At 51.3% G+C, this 23,065-nt stretch overlaps 8 protein-coding genes across 8 annotated transcripts; 4 read left to right on the top strand and 4 right to left on the bottom strand.

Annotated features, from left to right (window-relative positions):
• Window positions 1-1,409: 1,409 nt before the first annotated feature.
• On the top strand, window positions 1,410-1,775 carry CORC01_14219 (uncharacterized protein; the record flags this gene model as incomplete). Its single annotated transcript, XM_022625830.1, has 1 exon — window positions 1,410-1,775. The coding sequence occupies one exon, from the start codon at window positions 1,410-1,412 to the stop codon at window positions 1,773-1,775; it is 366 nt and encodes a 121-aa protein (XP_022467668.1).
• A 952-nt stretch (window positions 1,776-2,727) lies between these two features.
• CORC01_14218 (uncharacterized protein) lies at window positions 2,728-3,687 on the bottom strand (the record flags this gene model as incomplete). Its single annotated transcript, XM_022625829.1, has 2 exons — window positions 2,728-3,417; window positions 3,475-3,687. The coding sequence occupies 2 exons, from the start codon at window positions 3,685-3,687 to the stop codon at window positions 2,728-2,730; spliced, it is 903 nt and encodes a 300-aa protein (XP_022467667.1).
• A 3,858-nt stretch (window positions 3,688-7,545) lies between these two features.
• CORC01_14217 (uncharacterized protein) lies at window positions 7,546-9,876 on the top strand (the record flags this gene model as incomplete). The annotated part of the gene is made up of 1 exon (XM_022625828.1): window positions 7,546-9,876. The coding sequence occupies one exon, from the start codon at window positions 7,546-7,548 to the stop codon at window positions 9,874-9,876; it is 2,331 nt and encodes a 776-aa protein (XP_022467666.1).
• A 74-nt stretch (window positions 9,877-9,950) lies between these two features.
• On the bottom strand, window positions 9,951-11,458 carry CORC01_14216 (mitochondrial chaperone bcs1; the record flags this gene model as incomplete). Its single annotated transcript, XM_022625827.1, has 2 exons — window positions 9,951-11,203; window positions 11,251-11,458. The coding sequence occupies 2 exons, from the start codon at window positions 11,456-11,458 to the stop codon at window positions 9,951-9,953; spliced, it is 1,461 nt and encodes a 486-aa protein (XP_022467665.1).
• Window positions 11,459-12,443: 985 nt separating this feature from the next.
• CORC01_14215 (uncharacterized protein) lies at window positions 12,444-14,165 on the top strand (the record flags this gene model as incomplete). The annotated part of the gene is made up of 3 exons (XM_022625826.1): window positions 12,444-12,518; window positions 12,568-12,860; window positions 14,027-14,165. The coding sequence occupies 3 exons, from the start codon at window positions 12,444-12,446 to the stop codon at window positions 14,163-14,165; spliced, it is 507 nt and encodes a 168-aa protein (XP_022467664.1).
• Window positions 13,400-14,446, bottom strand: CORC01_14214 (uncharacterized protein; the record flags this gene model as incomplete). Its single annotated transcript, XM_022625825.1, has 4 exons — window positions 13,400-13,491; window positions 13,567-13,728; window positions 13,910-14,161; window positions 14,299-14,446. The coding sequence occupies 4 exons, from the start codon at window positions 14,444-14,446 to the stop codon at window positions 13,400-13,402; spliced, it is 654 nt and encodes a 217-aa protein (XP_022467663.1).
• Window positions 14,447-16,193: 1,747 nt separating this feature from the next.
• CORC01_14213 (uncharacterized protein) lies at window positions 16,194-17,229 on the top strand (the record flags this gene model as incomplete). The annotated part of the gene is made up of 3 exons (XM_022625824.1): window positions 16,194-16,450; window positions 16,497-16,871; window positions 16,947-17,229. 3 exons carry the CDS (start codon window positions 16,194-16,196, stop codon window positions 17,227-17,229), a joined length of 915 nt encoding a protein of 304 aa, XP_022467662.1.
• A 4,546-nt stretch (window positions 17,230-21,775) lies between these two features.
• CORC01_14212 (uncharacterized protein) lies at window positions 21,776-22,807 on the bottom strand (the record flags this gene model as incomplete). Its single annotated transcript, XM_022625823.1, has 1 exon — window positions 21,776-22,807. One exon carries the CDS (start codon window positions 22,805-22,807, stop codon window positions 21,776-21,778), a length of 1,032 nt encoding a protein of 343 aa, XP_022467661.1.
• Between the last annotated feature and the right edge of the window lie 258 nt (window positions 22,808-23,065).

Genomic DNA, 23,065 nt, shown 5'->3' with positions numbered 1-23,065 from the left:
CGCTTTCTTGCGGTCAATTTCGACGCCGTAACCTCGAGCCCAGTCGCCCCTTTTAGGTGCGTAATACAACGAAAATTGGGACTGTCAGGTAAGCACAGTCTGGGTGCACAGGCCAGGAGTACCCTAGGAGACCTGGATATATGAGCGTAAGCCAAAATCGTCTTTGAATCCGCGTGAGATTAAGTTAGTAATCCGATTATGATATGTCGACATAAGTCTTGTCGAGTAGTGCATCTAGTGGAAGCCCAATGGAGCATCATCAAACCGCGGCGGACGACAAGTTGGGAGATCCATTCCGGGACATTTGGTTCATGATTCAACGAAGACGCCTCGGTGTTCATCTATTTCCGGCATAAGCCATTTCTGGAGTATTCAATTCGGATCCCTGCCACTTCTTAGTGGGAGCTGATAATATATACACTGTCAAAAGGAGCCCGTGCGCTCGGAAAGCCAAAAGAGGTTATTTCAACAAGGCATGCACCATTTCGTGCTGGGCCTGGCTCTGAGTGCAGGCTACCTGACGCTACTTACTCACAGCCACTTTCTGCTGACCGAGTTTGATTCTAGCAAGTAATGACGGGTAATTCTGGCTCATGACTTTGCTGCAAAGTACTCCAAAGTGCTTTCGACTAGCATCGAAATCAACTCCCAGTGCAGCAGGTACCGAAGCCAGCGTGCCAGAACGGGCGTGCACGGGCGTGCCAAAATGCGACGTCTAACACAGCCTATCCTGGCTTTGGAGTGGCTCGGTAGCCTATATTGGCTGTCGTAATCAGGAGCTAAGCAATGGCGGCCCAGCGTGGGTTAGTGTCTCCCAGCTCCCCAGCTCTGGAAACAGGTGACTAGGGCCGTTTGACCGCTGCTGTTGGGAATACGGTTCGGTGGCATGCTCTCGGTGGTGCATTGGCCATAGTTGCTCTGGAGGCCATGGGGTTGCCATGGTGCCTGCGTCGCTTTGGGCTTTATGACGAGCACACGGCTATACAATTGGCCTTTCAGAGTGTGTTGTGGCGCTATTTTTGCTCAGATTTCAAAAATTTCGTTCTCGCTTTTGGTGATGTTTCTACTGACGAGCTGCATCACCAATCGGAGATAGACTTGGAGTCGTTCGATTATCACGTGACTTAAAGCGTGACTCGAAGCGTGACACCATCCCTGGAGCTGTGGCATCACAAAACGTGATGACCAAGCCCACAATTGCCCCGCGAAAGATCGATGACATGCTTCGCACAGAACCAAACCAATCTCACGCGCATTGAGTACTGGCCCTCGAGCAAGTTGCGATCGGGCCCCTAGAACTAGAAGCCTGGTTGGTAGACTGCAGACTGGCTGCGCTCTTCACAGGATCCGGCGTTCCACACAACCTGTTCGAGGGAGCCCTTCCCGACGACCTTCCCAACGACGAACGAATGAGGGAAACCGAACCAATTAACGCCGGACGTCTGGCCGGAGCGTTGACCCTCTCAGTGGTATGGATCAGGACGAATCAATATTTTCGACGCCTCTGGAAGCCTCAGACTGGTTTGCTTTCGGCGTACGGGTTCTGCATCAAGGTCAAACCATACGCGAATCTGGCCGAGGCACACACGGTGCAGTTTGTCGCTCAATGCACGTCTATTCCAGTCCCCAAAGTGTACTCTGCTTTTGTCCACCAAGGGACCACGTATATTGTCATGAGGAAGATCAACGGACAGATGGTATGGCTGCGCTGGAAGGAGCGTCCGGAAGCATCCAAACGGCGGATCCTCGATCAGCTGCATGGCATGGTGTTCTAGCTGCGCGCTATCGCTCCAACAGAAGGCATTGGTATCGCTAATACTGACGGTGGCCCTATTTACGATTTTCGCTTGCCTTCGAAATGGTTTTGGGGTCCCTTTGCGACAGTACGGGACTTTCATAAGGAGCTTGCTAATGGTGCCGACCTTGAAATTCGTTATGAGAATCAGCCCCCAGATCTGGACGAACTCTTAACTTTCTACAGCCAACAAACTAGTCTTAACACACGGAGACTTAAGCAGCTTGAATATCCTAATACAGGGAGATGACGTCGTTGGTATCGTTGATTGGGAAACAGCAGGCTGGATGCCCTCATACTGGGAGTACACGTCTGCATGGTTTGTGAATCCCCAAAACCCGTTTTGGCAGCAAGAAGTAGATAAATTTCTAACGCCTATGCTGTATGAGCTGAGGATGGAGCACATACGTCGTACATACTTTGGCGCAACCTGAGCCAAATAACAATTATATCCTCGAGGGTTCTAAACATATGTCTTCCTTTGTTATTATAGTATTTACAGCTATAGTGATAGTTCTCTGTCATCCAGCATGTCCCAGGTCGGTGCTTTAGTAGGGTCATAGTCTGAAGAACCATCAAATCGATGCTCTGCCTTCTTCTTGTCAACATACCACATAATTGTGTCACGTACTAACTTTCAGAGGTGAAGGCTCCTGGCGGCATGGAAGCAGAGGTCATTGGACGAGAACATTACCGAACCTCTGCTGAGACAAACAAGTGGATGCCATCAGAATACATGTAGTCAACTTTAGTTGCCCTTTCGGCTTTGCCGCCGGGCGTAATAATATTGTGTATGTGTGTAGTACTGCTTGCGCAGATCTGCTTCAGATCTCTAAGCTGCGTTGGATACCAAACCCTGCTTCAAGCAACATGTTTGCTTCGATTGATGTTGGGGAAATTTTCCATGACTGATTCGAAGCGAGATCAGGTTACTACACGCAAGTGCCTTTCTTCAACTCCGTTGCGACCCTGTCAAAGAAACCCAATTTTCCAACAGTAAACGCTCCGTACGAGTAGGCCAAGGCCTGGTTTAAGTTGTTACTGAGAGATGTTGAGAGCAGGTTATCTTCACCTTCTGCTGTCTTCACCATCTCAACATAGTCGCACCGCTCGCGCCATTTTTCTTTCACGCTTTCCTTTAGGGGGTGCCCATCTTGGTCGTAATGTTGGGGTAAGTCAAACGACCGAGGCATGACTTGAATAAACTCGGGGTACGCAACGAGTCCCCAGGGAACTGTACATGCACCCTCCCAATCAATGATTCCTGTGACGTTAAAGCTGGCTTCGTCGACCATGATGTTGCTGTGGAGGAAATCATCGTGGCATAGAGGAAATGGCCCCTCGTTGCGGAAGGGGAGTAGTTTAGCTATGCTTTTGATCTGTGAAGGGAATTCGTCGGTAATCTTGATCATCTCTTCTGCCGAAATCGGGCCTCTCTGCATCATTTGGGTGATTGTTTCCTTGTCGAGCTTGAACTTGACCTTGTCGGCCCATGCCTCAAAAAAGGCCGCCGCTGTATCAAATGGACCGCCGATCCCCGGAATTGGACCCGACTTGTATCTGCCGTCCTCACTTCGAATAATAGCTCCAATTTTTGGGAGTCGCAACGATGTCATCTGGACCTAGTACAGTGAGTTACTATATAGTTAGGTTAAGAAGGTGGGTCACTAGGAACGAACATGACACTTAGCGACAGATTGATAGAAAGTTTCTCGGTACTCTACGGGTATAACACCACCGTGTACTTTGTGACCGCCGAGAGCATCCATAGCAACAATACCGGGGAGCATTTCGATGAGCATGAAGGCAGCCCCTGCAGCATTATTCATGTCTGTCTCGTAGACGAAGACTCGGGGTACACGTAAGCTGGAATTCTCTTGAATGAACTGCATTGTTGCAATTTCATTTTGTAGATTTTTGCCGTAGGAACACGACGGCTCGCTTCGTATGATGGGAATTCGGGCTGCCCAACGAGTTTTGTCGGAGAACTCAAGTTGACGGACGACGTTGTTGAGTCCGCTCGTTATCTGGTCCAGGGTCACACATTCCAAGCTGCAGTTGGCATCCGAGGCTATTCGGCACAGCTGATCCCAGTTGACTTGGTTGAAACAAGCGATAGCTTGGTGATCACCGTTCTGAAGAAAATTTTGAACTGTTGTCCAGGAGGTTGAATCAGTAGCCATGGCAGCCTGCTACTAAAGAAATCAATCGAATGATTCGAATATTCCAGCGACAGAGGTGGTAACAGGAGTGCTGATCGGTTCTATATAGGGGGCGACTGTGAAGAGCTGAACCCTTCCAGGGCTACGGCGATGATCGCCTACATATATTAGAGAGTGTGCACAGACAGATAGACTACCCAATCAGGACATCCGTAAGCGTGCACATTTGATGCAGTCGAGGTGCAAAAAACAGCAGTCAGGATAAAACAAACCAAGGCGGTGTACCAGTAGAAATGTCTATATTTAGAAGCACATTTCAAAAAGGAATATCCTACCGGGTGCGGATGGACCTCATTTTTGCCAAGACCAGAAACTACCCAGTTTTTCCCCAAAAATGTCAATATATAAACATTCAATTGGTCAAATATTTCTAGACAAATACTCGGAATGAATGTTATTGGCTCTACCCCGCCCTTGGCAAAAATGAGGTCCATCCGCATCCGATGGGATACACTGCGTCTTTGGCTGGTTGATTTGAGGCGGACACCAGGTCCACTGGTTAGGTGGTGATTTTTCTAAATACACTAATCACATTCTGGTTTGACACAGCATACTGTATGCATTCAGTACAGTCTGATTGTTCTTTCAGCACCCCGAGCTGCCTGATAAAAATATGGTTCACCCGTCATGTACTTAGTTACACCCACTCAATCACTTTCCGTCATTTGCAGGACGTGTCCAGCCACACCCCTTGGGGCATGCCTGCCCACGTCCGATGTCGGCCCCATCGCAACCCATCGTTGCACAAGTTGTATAGACGCTTTTGGATCCTGCAGGCATTTTGACTAATAATACGTAAGCGTAAACATTCAGTGTTTCATCCTTTGACTGCATTTGATGGAGGCGTGAAATCTTACCTCAAAGTGTGAGTTAATCAAGGTTAGACCGGTGTGGTAGAAGATGGCTGAGTTGGACGGGGAACAAAACGGGGAACAAAATGAATTCCGTATAAAGCCAAGCAAGACGTTGTCAATAAGCCCTCTATTGGAAGTGGGTGGGTAGTCGAATGGATGAATGCTAAGTTAGGTAGAGATTCGTTCCATTTCATCCGGTCTACGACCAGACCTTTATATTGTTTTCGCTGGCCCAGTAGCGACCGTCCAGTTCCTACAAGATCACTGGATACACTGCAACATGTAGTGTGTGCACAGAGCCTTTGCTCAACGCTCAGCAATTGATTGACCGCGCCTGGTTTCTTGACCTTCGGGTTAATGACAGAAATACCAGGCCTTTGCTAATTGTGTGGAGTTTAACCTTTTCTGGCTGGGTGCAGGCGTGCTGATGGGGGTGTGCACACCCAACATGTTTCTTGAATCCAGTTGTGTCAGAATTCATTTTATTAGCCACTGGAAAGGCTGTCCAACCAACGCCCAATACGAATTGTTATAGTGGCCTGACAGGGTATGGCAAGAGCTATGCTTAATGTGATTTTCATATAGCGGCCGGCGAGACAGACCTAGCAGAAGTGTTTGTTGGTGCGAGGGGGCCACGGCAGGGCCTCCTAAGTTCCTAAAGCCAGCCTCCAATTACACATCCGTACAGTTGTTCCTTGACGAATACGAAGCAAGATCCCGGAATTTTCACAAGCAGCTTTTCTAAAGATTCCACGAAATGTTTGGTTCTTGGAGATTTCGCGAAAGCGGCCACGCAGCGCCTAAAGCCAGTTTTTTTCCACCCCGCCCGCCCCCATCAAGGGCGAGAACTCTTGCAGAGTACTCAGATGAAATGGACCAACGACGGCTACTGAGACGAGCCAATCATAGGCCATGGGAGCCGTCACCGGCTGCACGTTGACATGCAGTGTGCACTTGACCGAACGCCTTCGGACAGCTTCCGCGTAATGTATCCTTCTAGTTTCGGCGGTAACCTGACCTGATTCTTACGAGGTCAGCCAATGGGCTCAGGCCAGACGTTCACCCAGATGCAGAATCCGCCAGTCCGCTGGCTCTAGACCATGGTGCAGAAAGCTGGAAATTGATCAAAGGGTGCACGACACTATCAGTTCGAAAAGCAGTCTGAGGCCTGTCGCCGCACGTCCGGAAGTTGCTTTAACTGGCCCCAATACATGACGAGAAATTGATACGGATCACCGAAACTTGATTTCTCTCGTTCTCTACAAGGCAATCCTAATGGCGCCGCAGCACCAACGGAATCGATTCTCGAGTCACAAAACCCTCAGGAGCTTGGCTGCATGGTAGGCCCAGGAGTGAGAATGAAATCTTGTGAGTCTGCGACAATGACATGTCTTTCTGGTAGTGCAAGTCTACAGGAGGTGAAGCCTCCACATTGGCCGTGGCAAATGCCCTAGCCTGGTTGTTGGGGCCATCTTTATGGTCGCGGCGCAGCACTGATTACCATGTGCATTTTCAGTCTGTTGGTGGCCTCCGGCATGATTGCAGCGCGGGGGCCAACTAGGACAGAGTCTATGCGCCCCTCGACAGTCACGATACTCATGGCGGAGCCCCTCTGGTGGTCACGCCTTTGTGATAACGCACGATTCACGAATTGCATCCAGCATTGACACAGCTTGCCTAGGTACTGAGCTCAATACCAAGCATCAGATTGATGCACTGAACCTAGCTGCAAGGTGCATTATCTGCTTGCGGTGCATCGCAGCATTGTGCCGCGGAGGCGCGGAAGGTTGAATGTGGCTGGCCTATTGGCAAGCTGCCCGGCCAAACATCTGCAGGAAGCCGGAAAGTTGGCTGTATTAGATTCATGTCCCTGAGCAGTGGACGGCCGTGTTTGCCGGCGGATGGACACATTGACAGGGATTGATGATGCACGTAGTGTACACTGGAGGTTGGCAACTCAGCCCCTGCCGGACAGCGGTAACTGACCCTTTTCCGAGTTTGATGACTATCAATCATCCGACGCATCCAAACATGTGATGGCCAAGAAGTCTTGATTAACCGAGTTTGTCTCAGCCTGCCTTATCTCGCTAAGCCTGAGGCTGAGCAGCAGACGAACTGGCTTGCTTGTATACCCGCAGGCTGCTATCCCTGGCAGATGTCGACTGCTGTTGGCTTGAAGAGCCTGACTGACTTCATACTCAGAGTACAAACTCATAAGGCTAAGCAGTTGCTTAGATGAAAAAGGGTAGAGATATTCAAGTGTAGTATTGAGGGGCGAAAGTGTTGATGCTTTTCCAGGTGGCCAGGTTGCGGGGGTGGCCCGGTGGGGGTTGACAGCTGCTACATGCAACCGGAGGAGAGGAGGGGCACGTTCACCTGTCCGCAAGTCCTGCCAAAAAGACAAACAGGAAGAGGACCGTCAGTCTCACAGGGTTCACTGCGGCCCCTGTGCCCGGACGTGGCTTTGGTTGGGCACCAGCCAGACTAGTGACCCACTATTCTGAGATGAGAGTCGGAGAAACGGATGATGGTGGAGCCGTAGCCAAACAGGCCAGCAGGCCCACCTGCTGCCTCGCGCCTGTTGTCGGGGTAACACAGACCAACAACTCAGTTCTGCGGTGATCGAAGCCTTTGTTTCTTTCTTCACTCCCTATTGCACAACTTTCTAGCCGCGATGGATGATGAAATCGCTAATCTACGTCAACAACTTCGGGAAGAGCAACATCGACGTGAAGAAGCCGAAGGTCGTGTACTGGAAGAACAACGCCGACGCGAGAAAGAACAACGCCGACGCGAGGACGAACAACGCCGACGTAAGAAGGCTGAAGAACTTGCGAAGGCATCACAACCACAGACACTTCAGGATTATCTCGAGTCTTGCCACTCGCTCAGTCTCGCCATTCGGGTAGTTACTGATCGCACCTTGACTACACAAGGCGACACGACCAACCCGACCGGCCGCATTTTCCCTCGACGAATCATTCCGTGGGATGACTTCGCGACAGGACAAGAGGAAATTTGGGACCAGCTCTCGATCTGGCGCTCATTCACTTCTGTGGCCGTGTTTCCATCCCCACATCAGTTGGAATATGTCATGTCTCTGATTAGCCCGATCAGCAGTGAGACTGGACTCCGGAACTTCCAGCGGGATACGGTCGAGAACGCAGTTCAAAAGCTGATTGATGAGGTATACAACAACGAGCAACTCCGAAGTAAATTCGGCTTACAGGGGACCGTGACGTTCGAGAGCCATACGAACCTCGGCCAGACTGATGACACCGTATCCGAAGCTATGGAACATATGTCTATCGAGAGAGAACATACAACCGCCGCAACGTCAGCCTCGATGTCACCGAGCCGCAAGCCCCGGCGCAGGGCGAGAGGGAAAGGCAACCGGGCGGACCAGTTTTGCATTTACCGCACCTCCGATGGCCGAAACTTTCCTGCCGTGGCGATCGAGTACAAGGCACCGCATAAGCTGAGGTGCGACGAGGTCGTTACGGGTCTGGAGTCCGAGATCCGGCCGGAACGCGATATAATCAACAAGGACGGTGAGGGGTTTACGTTCGCATCGAGGTCGCTCGCTGCCGCTGTTGTCACTCAGCTCTTCTCGTACATGATCGGCAAAGGCATCCAGTATGGATATGTGTGCACAGGTGAGGCGTTCGTCTTCCTCCACATTCCGGATGACCCTACCACCGTATATTATTCTGTACACGTACCCAACCTGGACGTTCGGGACGAGGATGAGAACAGGCTCCATGGCACAGCTGTTGCACAGGTCTTCGCCTTCATCCTTCGGGCCCTCCGCGCGGAACTGCCTCCTTCGTCCTGGCACGACGCCGCCGCGGCTCTAGGTACCTGGGCAGTGGAATACGACGACGTGCTAAGGAATATCCCCGAAACGGTGCGCAAGGGCAAGGAACCGCGCGCCTCTCCCTACAAACCTCAACGCTGGCGAGGGTTCAAGCGCTCGCCGATTCGGACACGCTCTCAGTGCAAGCAACCCGACAGCAACACAAAGCATCGAGACGATAGCGGTGACGATGAAGGAGAGACCCCTCCTTCCCCCACTCCAACGCGATCGATCCATACCGACGAAAAGGCTGTCACTAAGTCAACGAGGGCGGGTTCGGACAGAAAACAAGCGCAACATGGCAAAGGAGGTCAGCAGCAAAGCCAACCGAAACAGCAGAATATACAGGATCGTCCGTTTTGCACCCCGCAATGCCTCCTAGGATTGGCGAACGGTTGGCCAATGGATAAACACTGCCGGAATTTCCGGGACCATGGACATCAGCATCTCAATCGACTGGAGTTCCTCCGACTCATCCGTATCCAGCTCGCTGAAGACCGCGGCCGTGATGCTGATGCCGCACCGCTTTACCTGTCCGGCTCGATCGGTTCACTCTTCAAGGTGCGGCTATCCTCCTACGGGTACACGCTTGTGGCCAAAGGCGTTGAGAGTCTCGATCTGGCCCGGCTGCAGCATGAGAACGAAGTGTATGATCGACTCCGCTCGATCCAAGGAAAACATGTTCCCGTATGCCTGGGAAGTGTAGATCTGGTCCTACCATTCTACTATGATAGTGGCATATACAAGCACTTCTTGTTCCTCAGCTGGGCCGGCCGGCCTCTGTTCGACTCCGCCAATCAAGCTATTAGGACAGACGTCGTTGACGTGGTTGCCAAGGCTTACAAGGAATTGCACAAGTTGGGCATCCTTCACGGCGATGCGGAACCGCGCAACGTATTACGCGACACAGTGAGTGGTAATATTATGGTAGTGGATTTCGAACGGGCAGAGGTCCGCTGTCGCCCACCTCTCGGCTTGCTTAGCTCAAACGGTCAAAACCAGAAGAGAAAGAGGGGGACGTTAGAGAAGCGAGGGAAAGGCGATTTCACCAAAGAACTAGAATCCGTTGTAGAACATGTTTCAAGGTCTATAACAACCACACGACCAGACGCTGCTATCTATGAGGCCAAGATGGTGCGACATATGTAAGGAATGACAAAGAGTTGGGCTGATGTCAAATAAAACGAAACCAAGGAGAAACTAAGCATAGAGACTACCACAAATTAATCACTCTGAACCCATGAATCTCCCCTTCTTAGTGCTCTTTCCTCTTTAGTACGGGACACCCATCCCTTCACCTCGGCCAAAGCGCCTGAGGGCGAGTCTCTGTTTGCTAGGAGGAAGGAAAAAATGTCGGCAGGACTGAACTCCAGCTCCGGCACTTGGGCTGCAAATTGATCTGCCAGTCGCCGGACTTCTTCATTGCTGTCTTCTCGGTTATCCAAGTCAGGCAGCTCCTCGTCTGATTGTTGAAACACAGTGTTGAATATCTTTCTAACCACGTCAGCATCTGCAAGCTGAAACTCGATCTTCTTGTCAACGCGGCCAGATCGGATCAAAGCTTCGTCGAGATATTCTATGTGGTTTGTCGTCATAATGAGAACTCGCCCTTCTTGTGATGCGACGCCGTCGAGAACATTAAGGAGCCCAGACAACGAAACAGTCCCGTGCGGCTTCGATGACCTCCGTGAATCATCCGATCGGGAGTCAAAATCATCGCCGTCAGGTACGCGGGACTGGGTTGTACCGACGGCGTCAACATCCTCAAGGAGGACAACGCAGCGTTGAGGAAGATCCCTAAATAAGGCACTAAGTAGTCCATCACTCATAGCAGCAAGGCTGAGAATGTAAATGTCCAGTCCAAAACAACCGGCGACAGACATGCTGAGACTGGATTTTCCAGTTCCTGGACGGCCAAACAGCAGGTAGCCCCTTCGATATGGCAACCCACGGCGTGCATACCAGGACCGAGCTTCGGGATCGAGGAACGAGCGGACATCCTTGAGGAGCGTCTGTTTGAGCTGTTCGTTCATGATAACGGTATCGATCGGCCTGATGTCTCGTGTGGTGGTTCGTTTCCAGCCGTTATTATAATTCTCGAAGATCGCAGTTTTGTTTTCAGAATGCTTCAGATATTCGACGCGACATTCTTCCATAAGGTCCCGTAGAACCTTTGAAGAGCGCCCAACGCACGAAACTGTCATGGTGTTGCGAGGAAACAATGCTGCTTTGTCTTGAGTGCATCGTAGAGTGAGACGGTGCCCTTGATACCAGAAATACAGCGGTTCTCCCCAAGGCGTAAACCGAAGGTTCTTTTTAGCCGTGATATCGGGGCTGACCTGGGCCATGCTTCTTCCTCGTCTGCTTTCAACACTAACAAGTGAGGAGCTGGCATCTTTGGAAAAGGCTTGGCTGGAAACCCACGCATCCAACATGTCGTATGCCTCGTCGGGATCGTGGACATCGGCTTTTGAAGCTAGAGGATGTTAAATATGTATCACAGATTTGGGAAGGGCTACTAACTGAAGTAGGTGTTGACGAATCCTCCCACGGTCCTGCAAAGGAACTTGCCGCAAACCATGAACATCCCGCAGATACACAACAAACCGGCGTAGCCATCCAAGTTTCCGTTTAGAAGTTGTTGGAGTGTTGCGGTGAGACCGGTGAAGCCGGGGAAGAAGATGTCTATGACGGAGAGATGGGGAGGAGTTGGAAGACTTGGATTATGCATGATGTAGAAAATTGTTGTGTGTATTATGTTTGGCAATGTTGGCAACACCACTTGCAGAAGTTTGAGCACTGAACGTCGACAGATTTTTTACGTTCACACCAGCACTGACACGGGCCGGGCATAATTAGAACGATAGAACTTCTGAGAGAAGGGACGGCACGGCGGAGGCTTTTAAACTCATAGGACTGTGGCAGAATAACCGATGTGGCTACCCATCACCGCTCCTAAGCCGGCGATGAGAATCATCCCAACCTCACAACCAGTTCCCTCGTCCTTGTTTGCTCGAAGGCCAGCAAAACAACTTGATCCCTGGCGCTTGCAAGTAGCATGATTTGCGTGATGAGCTAACATCTTGCAGGTGCAGCGTTATTGCGACCTGGCCAGAGCCGTCGTCTCAAGACCACTCCTTACTAGATCTGGTTGGCTTGGGAATTTGTGAGCATTCCCATCTTGAGGTATATCAGCAAGACGGGTCTCTTCCCTTTTTGGATGAGGAGGCTTTTTGTGGCTGTCACTAAACGGGCTAGTCCAGCCGTGTCATGGCACGTGCGACAGCTGAAAAGACGGCGGCGTGCTCCATAATCTTACTGTTCTAGAATATTCAGATATCGGGAGAAGCATCGATAGCCACATAGCCCGCAAAAATGTATATTTGATGCAACTATGGAGGACACAATCCGCTCCCGGAATAACTATTTACCGCCATATTTTCTGATCGGGAGAAGGTTCAGGCTTCATCCACCAACCTACCCCTCCTTCAATATCTTACCGCTAGGCTGCGACACAACCCCACGAGACCATACGAGACCATACGAAACGATACAAAACGATACAAAACGATACCCTGAATCATTCCTTTCCGAAGTACCTGCTGTGCTTCATGGACACAAATCAGTCACTCTCCTCGGAGGAAGCACACAAGACAATATTGGACGAAGGATTCTGTTCGGTTCAGGATCCGCGGTTAGGGCAGCGCATAGCAGAGATGGAGGCCAACGCTACCCCTTTTGCATCCGCGGATGGGCTTTCATTCTGTAATGATAACGTGCTGAAGAGCGCGGTTAGTATAATCAAAATATCTGTCGGATCTCCAAACCTGACCTCTTCAGCAAATACGTCCAGTTCTCGAGTCCTTCTTCGATTGGTTTGGCCTGGGACTGTACAGATCGCTTGGCGCGGCCCCTGGTGATTACACTTTCCGGCAGAGTGATCCCAACTCTAACGTTGAATCTCTCTTGGTCCAGTTGTGGAGTGAGGGTTCAAAGGTCACCATTTGGAGAGGCTCGCACCACCATCAGTTGCCTTCGGTGAGAGGGGAGAACTCCTTATGGCGAGTTCCTCGCGCCATTCTCAAGCGGCTCGGCCTTGAGCCGGTTGAGGTGACATTCGAACGAGGTGGTTTGTAAGTTGCCTCCCTCAGGTCTCCTACCGTCCGCCACCCACCTAACTTAAGTGACAGTATCATTATAGACCCTCGGGTCGCTATTGAGTTTACGAGAGGCACATCCATAATTTTTGCTTTTGGGACGAAAGAGGTTGTCGACGGGGGGGCTTGGAATCCAATGAAGATACCGAGATCAAAAGACGTAGAGGAAATAGTATCTTTGATGGAAAATTCAGGGTCGAATTTTGGTATAAACATAGCGTATATTGGTTAAGATAGTTTATGGCTATCAATATGGAAAGGCACCCATCCCACCGTTTACCTGCCCAAGTTCCGGAAGCCCTAGATCATCTGGAATTGAGGGAACTACACTGCCTGACAGCTCGAGCCTGCCGGGTGCTGGATAATTCCCAGTGACTGTTCCTGGATGGAAAGAGTACACTGATGGTCCTATGTCATAGCGCGGCGTTATGGTAATGTCCTCAAAAATGGGAGCATAGCTGGAGGAGTGGCATGGCGGTCTGTGGTTGAATGAGAAAAGCGAGGCAGTTGATAAATCAGCGTCGGATAAGCTCGCTGGAGTTTCGGACTGGTAGTATGATACAGGCGGCGTCGGCAGTGGGGGTTGTACGGTAATGCGCGCCTCTCCCTGAGATGATGTCTCTGAGGGCAACCGGTCAGTGACTGGCAGACCAGAGCATGGGTGAATGTCGAAACGTCTTACCATTGTTGTTAGAGATCGCACGCTTTTTTGGGAGCTGTGGCTCTGAGTACTCGTCCACCTCTTCGTGTTTTCGCTTGGCTCCCAGCTCACGTCTTCTGCCATCCATGGGTAGCATCTGGCTGAGTTGTTCAGCGCTGTGTCTACGCAGCTGGGCATGCCTCTCTTTCTTATAAAAGTTCATTGCCGTGCTTTGTCCAAGCCTCATGGGGTTGCATTTGTGTCTGAGAAACTTCCGGACACGATTGAATGAATGTCGACAAAAGACACAAAGCTCAAAACATGTGACATCTAAGCAGACACATTAGCTCGTAACTTTTCCCTGGATAGGACTGGGCAAACATACGTGACTGATAGTGTCGCACAAGACCTCTTCTGGCCTTGAAGTGCTTCTTGCGGCTGCAATTGGTGTATGGACAACGAAGCTTAGCCTGGCCGTCCTGTTCTAAACCTGATTGACAAGATTTGGCTCCATGACCGTCATTGGAATGGTCGTATTCATCGTCTTCGTCGTCGTCGTCTTCGTCGTCGTCGTCTTCGTCGTCATCGTTGTCGTCGTCGTCATCGTCGCTTTCGTTCTCATAACAAGCACTCTTATCTAAGGAAGGTCGAGAGTGAGACTGTATACTCGTAGGGGGTAAATGTGCCTGAGCTTCCAGCATTCGAGCTGCAAGCTTTTGAACCTCAAGCTACCAGGTCCAATTAGCAAACGTCTGATAAGTGCGTCATACTCACTCACCTGAAAGGCCCCAATGTGATCGCGCAAAGCTTCCCTTGTATCAAAAGCTTTGAAGCATACTTGGCACTGTAGTTGAGTATCTTTCGGCGTTCGCTTTGCCTTCCCCGGGTTCACATGTATGAATTGTGCCTGGTTGTTGGGCATCGTCAACAGTCTGTGTGAACTTGTAAGGATGAAAACGGCGGTGGCGGCGCGGGGATCTTAGACTAGGGACGATGACCTGGGCGCTAGCACGTTCCTATCAGCAGGGGTTGCTAGAGCGATTGGGTGGTGCCAGGAGTCATGGGGTCTGCACCATTTGGGAAATTTGGCCACAACCTCAGACCCCGGGTATATAACCCCGGAAGTGTCGCTACCTCCTATCCCTGTACGATCATTCAAGAAAACCTCCAACCAACTGGCCTGCAACAGTTCCGGACCCTTTTTCAAGAACCCAATCTTAACACTGATCACAACGATGAAAGGCTGCTCAGAATGCGATGGATCGGGGATGGTCGGCACCTCTATCTGTACAAAATGCAGCGGCAACGGATAGTGCATTCAACGGCCCCTAACTTGTTACGGTAACGCACTGGAGAAATAATGGTAAGACTCACTCACTTGACATTCTTCAGTTGCCCGTATTAACAGCGCACAGTATCTTCAGGCCAAAAGGTCTCAATACAGCGATGTACTGCGGAACCGTATGGGAGGTCAAGGGCATTGCCGAGTTAGCGTGCGGGAGAGCGCGGAAGACGCGGGAGGTGGATTTGTAACTCGCTTTAGCTTGCGCCAATGTGCCCATATAGACTAATGCCTGGGCTCAAAGCAGGCTAAACTCGAACCAATACATTTCACCGGGGCTCTTTCCCAATTGGAAGCTCCTACTCAAGAGGCCATGCCTAAAGCGGGCTTCAAAGCTTTTTGTGCCTCCTTCCCTTTTTAATGGATACGCGATTTCCGCTAAGGCGACATGCGGTACACAACCCAGCCAATGCACTCCTTCATTGGAGGTATGGAAGTCTAAGAAATCGCATTGGGCAACTGCTTAAGCATTACTCGACTACAACCCTCATTTGAAAAAGCTTGCAGGTTGATGAGGGCATGTTCCTTTGTCTTTGGATTAGGATTGAGGTATATGGGCTCATCGTGATGCTCATTTGCGGTTTGCATCATTTGGAGCAATGCAGCGTTATGTCGCTCTCGTTGAATGGCCCAGTAACGGTTGCCTTCGGGAGGGGTGTCGTCCCATAACTGTGACCCGATTAAATATGGAATTATGTTCGGGGGGCCCAGAAACTCACCACCTTCAGAGCACAGCCACGAGGGAGATCAAAACGTCACGTGAGGTTTCTTTTGTGCCATGGCGCAAACTAGGCCCAAATTGGAAGGGAACACAGAAAGAGTCTTTTCGGGGTCTCAAACAGCTGCCAGCTTCCAGCACACATATTCCATAAGCGGCAGGACGTATACTCCAGAACACCAATCTGTGCTCCATTGTGTAGCGAGTGAATCAGGTGTGTCAGAATTGTGGTGCGTTGGCCTTGTTCTTCCGGAGACAGCGTTTTTCAAGGTCCGCCACTATGCACCTCCCGCTAAATACATATCTGTTACATACACATGCTCCTGATGAGCCCAGCCATAATTGTGGGCTCGCAATTCTAGTCCTGCCTTGGCTCCATCTTATCTCAGATACTGTACCTCGCTCCCCTGGCTCTCAGATGCAAGGAAACTGTAGCCATGCAATGTGCATCAATGGCATGCCGACTACGTTTGTACCTCTTAAGCATGGATCTAGACTGTATAAATATATCCTCACTGCTTGACGTCGAACCTTGCGGCATCCCGAACGCTCTTATTCAAACCTACATTGGCAAAACTTTTAGCCCCTTCCTCTTCTGCAAAACCCAACATGTGCCTTCCTGCTATTCTTCTCTACAGGACTGCCCGAGTGGCAGTACAGCAACCTGACGGAACCCTTATGAAAACGGAAGGCAAAGAACAGCAAGTTTTGTACATCACACAGCATGGCATGATTGGCGGAACAGGCCAAGTTGCTACATACCTGATGCAACCGAATATGATGGATGTTCGGGCAGAAATAATTCGCTGCTCTACCCATCCCGTGTGCAATTATGTTTGGAAGCTCAAAACTGATTATTGGAAACTGTAAGGACGCCCTCATGTCTTTGAGTATAGGTCTGACGAGAAACAGACTAGTGAGATTCACATCTCCCTGGCAGCCCTTTGCCCAGCTGGCTTGGTTCCCATCTCCTAAAGGGGATCGGTGTATCGCATCGGCCTACTTTGCTCGAACTACGGGTGAGGTGGTTGTACAAATGGGTCCCTCGGGCCGGACTGTCGGCAAAGCCACCCAAACTCCCTTTGCTGGTCACGGCTCACCTATCACCTGTTCAATTGATATCGATCATATCACAGAACATGATCAGATTGTCATTTTCCTACCAGACGATCCCACCTTGGCTCCTGTGCTGTCCCAGGCCTTCCGAAGACCAGCCACCGAATGTGTTGCACAGGTTGTACAGCCAATTCCATATTACACTGACGAAGGCTTCAGTCTCAGCGGCAGATTACCAGACGAAACTATCACAACAGAACTAAGACCACCCAGCAATGGAGATATAGCCTCGAAAGTTGACAACAGAATCAATGTTGCCAATGCAGTTCAAGCGGGAAGTTACATGGGCGTCTGTGTCCCGCTTCCGATTAGCGATATCTCTCTTTTTCACTTACAACCCGACCAACTGTGTTGCGATTCACATCAATACTACTCGCCATGCACAGACAGCCCTAGTTCAGCTTCGAACTCAAGTTTCGACGTACACTCAGATGATTCAGGAAATACGCAATTTGTCACCATGGTTGACCTTGAAGTTCAAGAGAATGACATTGACGATAGATGTATTGTTGTCAAACCTCTGCTCTGACTAGGAACTGGTTATCGGTTGTAAAAGTGTGGAGCGTGGGACTTCAGTCTAATGCTGCTCTAGATGATCTGAAAACCAATTGCAACAAAGGAATACAAGTACATTTCAAAGCGAGTATGCTGGATCAGCTATATGGTAAAGTTTGAGAATCGCAAGCACATGATGTAGTTCCCACCAGTAAGGCCCAAACACCGACAGGAAGGAGTGTGCGGATAGCGGTTGTAAAATGAGTATAGTTTCCTTACTGCTGCTTGAGGAGCGATATGAGAGCCTTGGCAGGACATCTTGCCTGAGACGAATGGTGAGCTGGGTGTTGTTATCTCATATGCGGTGCACTGCATCCATGGCGGTCCGTCTAGGGGCATACAGATGCAGAAAGGACGGGTCAAAATCTCGCGATGCCAGTATTAACAGGTCCTGTACTGCTGAGCCCTTCTTTGGGCTTTCCGCATGAGGTTACATTACTAGAAGCGGTGAGGAGACGTCGAGGGCACCTGAATAGTCAACTTGCGAGTTTTTCTGTTGCTGCAGGTTAGGGATGGTGGCTGGTCATGCAGCGGAGTCGGTCCTGCCGATGCGAAGAGCTGCCTCTGGCCTCGTGTTAACCAACCTTCTGTGGTTTCTTGTCGGGCTGACCGGCTGATTCACGACGGAGGGGGTTGGGCAGTAGTTGAACCAGCACCGCGATCCATCTATCGTACTGGGCATGAGGCTTGGGTCGCGGCATAAACTGCTTTAGGGGTGGATCGGCTTAGTGACCAGGTTTTGACTGTAAGTATGGACCATGCCAAGTTGTCACGTATCAGCTAAGGCAATGCAATGATCGTTCGACGCCTAATGGAACACACTGAGTGAACACAACCCTTCGAAAAAGGAAACTGCGCATGAGTCAACGAGGCAGACATACCTCCATTAAGAGGGTCTATACGTTGGAGGTGTGACAGTGGGCCAGGGGGCTTGCTACTATGGTACTTTGAGGCAAATAAGCAAGATGCTGAACGGATGCCGCAGCATTGAACGCAAGGACTTGTTAGGCAGCTGCCTTAGACACCAATGAAAGATATTTGGCAGGCCATGGGCTGTCAGTAGGAAGATAAGGAGGCGACATCCCCAACCTTAAACACACCCACGGTGGCATCCTCGGCATCACTCGCTCTCCATTGCCAGCCATGACGACAATCTCTTCTCAGACAGGTCAGGCAGACGGCCCGAAAACCTCAGAATGCTCATCAGAATGCTCATCGAGTGCCCATGGATAGACAAGTCACGCCGACGCTTTGGGGGTACTTCTCATCGCTGCCTGCTCAAATTTGGAAGGCCCTAGGTAGGTCTCTTGCTGCCCCTCAGGGGTCGGACTCTCAATATCGAACTCTCGGGCCACCCTTGCACCACCAGAACTCTCATTACAACAACTGGTGGCAGGAAAATCCCCTGAAGACGAGCTATGAGATTGATGACAGCATTCACGACGATAGCGATACTACGCCCACTTGACACTCTAGCGTAAAATCGCAACAGCAGAGAACCTTTAACGGCTAACAGAGTGAAGGGGACGCCACTTCCCTTTACAGAAGTGACGAGTCAAATCTGCCCTCTAGGACACCGTACCAGGTTGTTGTGTCTGTTGATGGGCACCAAATGAGCTTTGAAGGCTTCTTTGAGCGCGCCGGCAGAGACGGGCCTGTCGACGTGAAGTTTACCGACTCGCACGGAATTGTTCAGCATTAAATTAAGCATGATGGCCGAGCGAAAAGAACCCTTGCCGCGAAGCACCAGCTACCACAGCTGGAAATCGAAAGGGGTCAAGCGAGCTTACCGAGTCCAGCCATGACGAGGTAACGAGAGGAACAACAACAGCAGGAGAGACGAAGTCCGCCCATAGCAGGGACAGAGGTCGAGACCCATGCGGCCAAGACGGCGCGAAATATATGATGGCTCAATTATCTGTGGTTCATTGGATAGCTGCCCTCTTTAATGGCGAGGATGGATTCCTTTCCGATGTTCACTTCATGCGTGACAGGTATGGCTTCAAGGGGCTGATACCTTGGATCAAGAACTCGGAGAGACAGTCTCTCCGAGCTAAATAGTATATAAATGGCAACTATTTCTCTTACAGCTGCCAGCTCTCATTCTCGATCTTCATCCACACATTCTCCCGATGCCGAATAATATCATTCTACAATTCGACTCCGGCAGGCTGCCCAGTTCCCGATGACGATACTATCGTGATTAGCAGCGATGACGACTCAGAAGAAGACACAGACGAAAAACCCGACTGTCTGTTATTCTTACCTCTACATACCTTATATATCCTTTAGCTACTTAGTTGGTTAGTCTTTAGCCTATAGAAAGGAGCTTAGATATCTTGTATCGAGTTTCATCCTATGTTTGTTCTGTTTTGGACACACTTCCTCTGACTACGACGACAGCCGGGCTAGCGATGGGGGAGCCAAGAATGAAGGCACCGGGGGTGCCGACGCTGAGGACATCGATGACAGCAAAGATAGCACCAGCAAAGACAGTGCTAACGGCGCGGTTACCACTGATTCCATCGCCGGCGACTTTGCTGATGCCAACAAAGATACCTCTGCGGCTAGGATAGCCAGCAACCACGGAGATGGTAGCCCAACTGATGCTGCTGTTCCCGCTACTGGAGAGCAATGTATGGTCCAGGAACTGGCTGCAAATCGCGCTTCTTTCGCCCGAATCGAATCCAAGTTGTCTCAGAACGCTAGCCCTGCTCAGGTGATCCACACATCCATCGCAACAACTTCTCACGGCAAACGCAAGCGAACCAGCCCGGAGTTCCCAAAGAGGCAGAGGAGTGCTCGAGAGGGGAAATAAGGATAGGAGGTCCAGTTTGGCTGGATCCTGGCGTATGTCGGTGTGCCAGGCAACGAGTAGGCGGATCAAGCAACCAAGGAAGCCACCGGCTTAAGCTCTAACGCAGACGCCCAAGCCGCACCACCACCGGAGCCGGAGCACTTAAGGACACTCGTGGCGACCACGAAAACCATCATCCGCCGGGCAATGAAAGACGAGTGGTAAATGGCCCGGGATAAGTCCCAGCACGGCAGTGATCTTTACAAGCTCGGGGCGCGACCGGGAAAGTCGACACTGGACATACACAACGGGACATACAGAGCGTGACAGAACGAGCGTGGCAGAACGAGCGTACCCTATCTCTCTCAAAGATTTCCACCTCAGCCTCGGCCCCCTTATGTCCTGCGGGTGGATTAACAATAGTCCGCATGTCCCACTCCGTAGCCGGCGCTCCCCGGCGCTCCCCCGGTACCCCTCCGGAGCATCTGACTGACGGCCAACCAGACCCAGTTGTAGTGTGCTGATATTCGGGTATCAGAAACGTTCTTCGTAAAGTGTTATGTTTTCTACTTTCCTTGTCATCTACCAAGGCATCTTGACAGTCTCGGCGCCCGAGATGGCGAATTACCGGGCCAGCCGATGCCGAGAGCTGCTGCTGCGGGAGCGTTTGGACCACCCCGACGCTAAGGATTACCTCTGCATCAGGGCCGGCCACCTTGTTGCAACGGGCGTAGCGGACGCCGGGCAGGAGGATGCCCCCCGAGCTTGAGGGCGAGGACGTGGATTACTGACCGGGTGCCACCAGCCCGCTCGTTGTGCGCACCCTCAAGATGAGGCACGCGGAGGAGCTGCTTAGTGGCGTGTAAAAGCCGTAGCCAAGCTAGAACTTCTTGCGCGACATCATCCGCCGCAGCGTTGACGTGTATTTGGAGACCGCCTTGCTTGTTCGGCGTCGCCGGCGTAACGACTCTGTACTTGTCGACGCGGGCCAAGCTAGATCCGATCGCGGCTGCCGGAAAGGCCGATACAACCACAACATCGGCCCTCAGCGCAACAACACCCACCATCACAATCATGGCCACCTCCGCGATACCCGGTGAACCAGCGCTTAAGATTGTCGCCATCGCCGTGGTGTCCTTGCCGACTTCCACGCCTAGCACTTAGGGGTTGCCCTTGTGGAAGGAGTCCGCCTACTCGTAGGGCCAGATCGGTATACAACCGTGAACGGTGACCGCCAGATCGCTTAGGTCGATCGACGAATTGCCGACCAGGTGCAGGCGCATCGTCAATGGCGGCGGCAGTGTATCGGTTCGGGAGGTGGTCCTAGGCGGCCTTGCCGAGGACGCCGTCGCGGCCACTGCGGTAGGCGACGGTCGGGGCGGGGCCTTGCCGCGACGGAAGACGGGAAGTTTATCTGACGACTCATCGTCTTAGCCCGCACAACAAGGGCCATGCTGTGAGCCATCTGGCGATCTGCAATGTCAAGAGGTGCTGCGCAGCACTGTACTTCGCATGAGTAGAAAACGGAAAGTGCACAAATAGGTCGTGAAGAAAGGCCGCTGTCTCGCAATTAAGTCGCCGATGAACAGTGAGTGCCTTTTGAGCTAGTCTTCTGTGAACACTTCCCCTGAGTAGCCTAAGAGGTGTTAGAGAGCAGCGGGGTTCCTGTCGAGTGATGTATTACTGAATCCATTGACCATCGACACACGTCGGTAAGTCAAGACTAATGTTCCCGTGAGCTCGTGAATGCATGTGTCTGGCTATCGCTAACTGTCGCCTCAGTCTCAGACTTCGGTACCTCAGGCTGGGATCCGGGTGCAACAGGCACATGCTCGGGTTCTTGAGAACAGCGTATTCGGAGTCGTCGCGAGGACGGGGTTGAGCGGGTCCCCCATCCGAGACGGGCATTGGTCAAGCCCTCTGAAGAGACGCTTGTGGGACTCTGACGGCCTCCGGTGTCGTGAATGAGTAGCCTTTCATCTCCGGCGTCGGTCGGACGCAGCTCAAGTTTCTGCCGGCGTGGACTAGGGATCGATTTCGCGTCGGGGAGGAAAATTTGCGAGCGTTTGATAGGTTTCGAGGGGGACTGCGTTGCTAATTGGCGTGCCCTTTCCCTAAACTTGTCAAATCTATCTTCGTTCAAGCCAAGTATGTCCTCCAGCTTCTCAACAACAATATCGGGACGGTCAAGGAATGTTTCGTCGTCGCTAGCATCATCTTCTGAAGGATAGTCTGCAGTTCTGAGTCGAACATCGTAGAAAACAGCGAGATACGCTAACATAGACCGGTGCCGATCCGTTCGAGGTTCCCTTAAGGAATAGAACTCGTTCGCATTTCGAGGAAATTGTGAAAGTTCGGGTTCGAGAATGCCTTTTTCAGGGCGATACACAACGACAGGGCGGATGGGGAGAGATGGATTCTTTAAGGCGTTGTTCCGCATGTAGGCATGGGATTGACGGATCTGGGCTTCGAGACGCTGGTTCTGGGCTTCGAGGCGCTGGGTCTGGACCTTGACGTCGTCCTTGAATTCTTTAAGCTCCTGTTTGACAGAACCAATGTCTTTTTTGAGCTCTTGCTTGACGAGGCCGATATCGTTTTTGAGCTCCTGCCGCACGAGGTCGATAGAACATCGAACGGACGCGAACTCGGCGTTCAGCTGCTGGTCCTGGAAATTGCGCAGGTCGATGTAATCGTCGCGCGAGAGTAACTGACGCTGCTTCTCTTGCGACCAAGGCACAGGAGAGGGTGATGCCATGACGACAGTGGTAATGGAAATAACCATGTGCTGATTGGAGATTCAAGGTGTTGGCGCTGTGTTTATTGATAGCTGGTAAGCTAGAGAAACGGTTTGGGGGGGAGGCCAGTACTTATGGAACCAACCCAAGGATGGGCGGGCAAAGAGAGGCCCTTAAACACATCAAGTGCACGGTCTCCATGAGTCAGCGCAAGCCCACTGGCCAATCCAGTGACACTACTCAATTGGGTCTGTGACCTGCACGTCGGCCAATCACAC

This window comes from Colletotrichum orchidophilum (genome assembly GCF_001831195.1).
Source record: "Colletotrichum orchidophilum strain IMI 309357 chromosome Unknown Scaffold_253.1, whole genome shotgun sequence".
Classification (NCBI taxonomy): Eukaryota; Fungi; Ascomycota; class Sordariomycetes; order Glomerellales; family Glomerellaceae; genus Colletotrichum; species Colletotrichum orchidophilum.
This window is presented reverse-complemented; position numbering and strand designations above follow the sequence as displayed.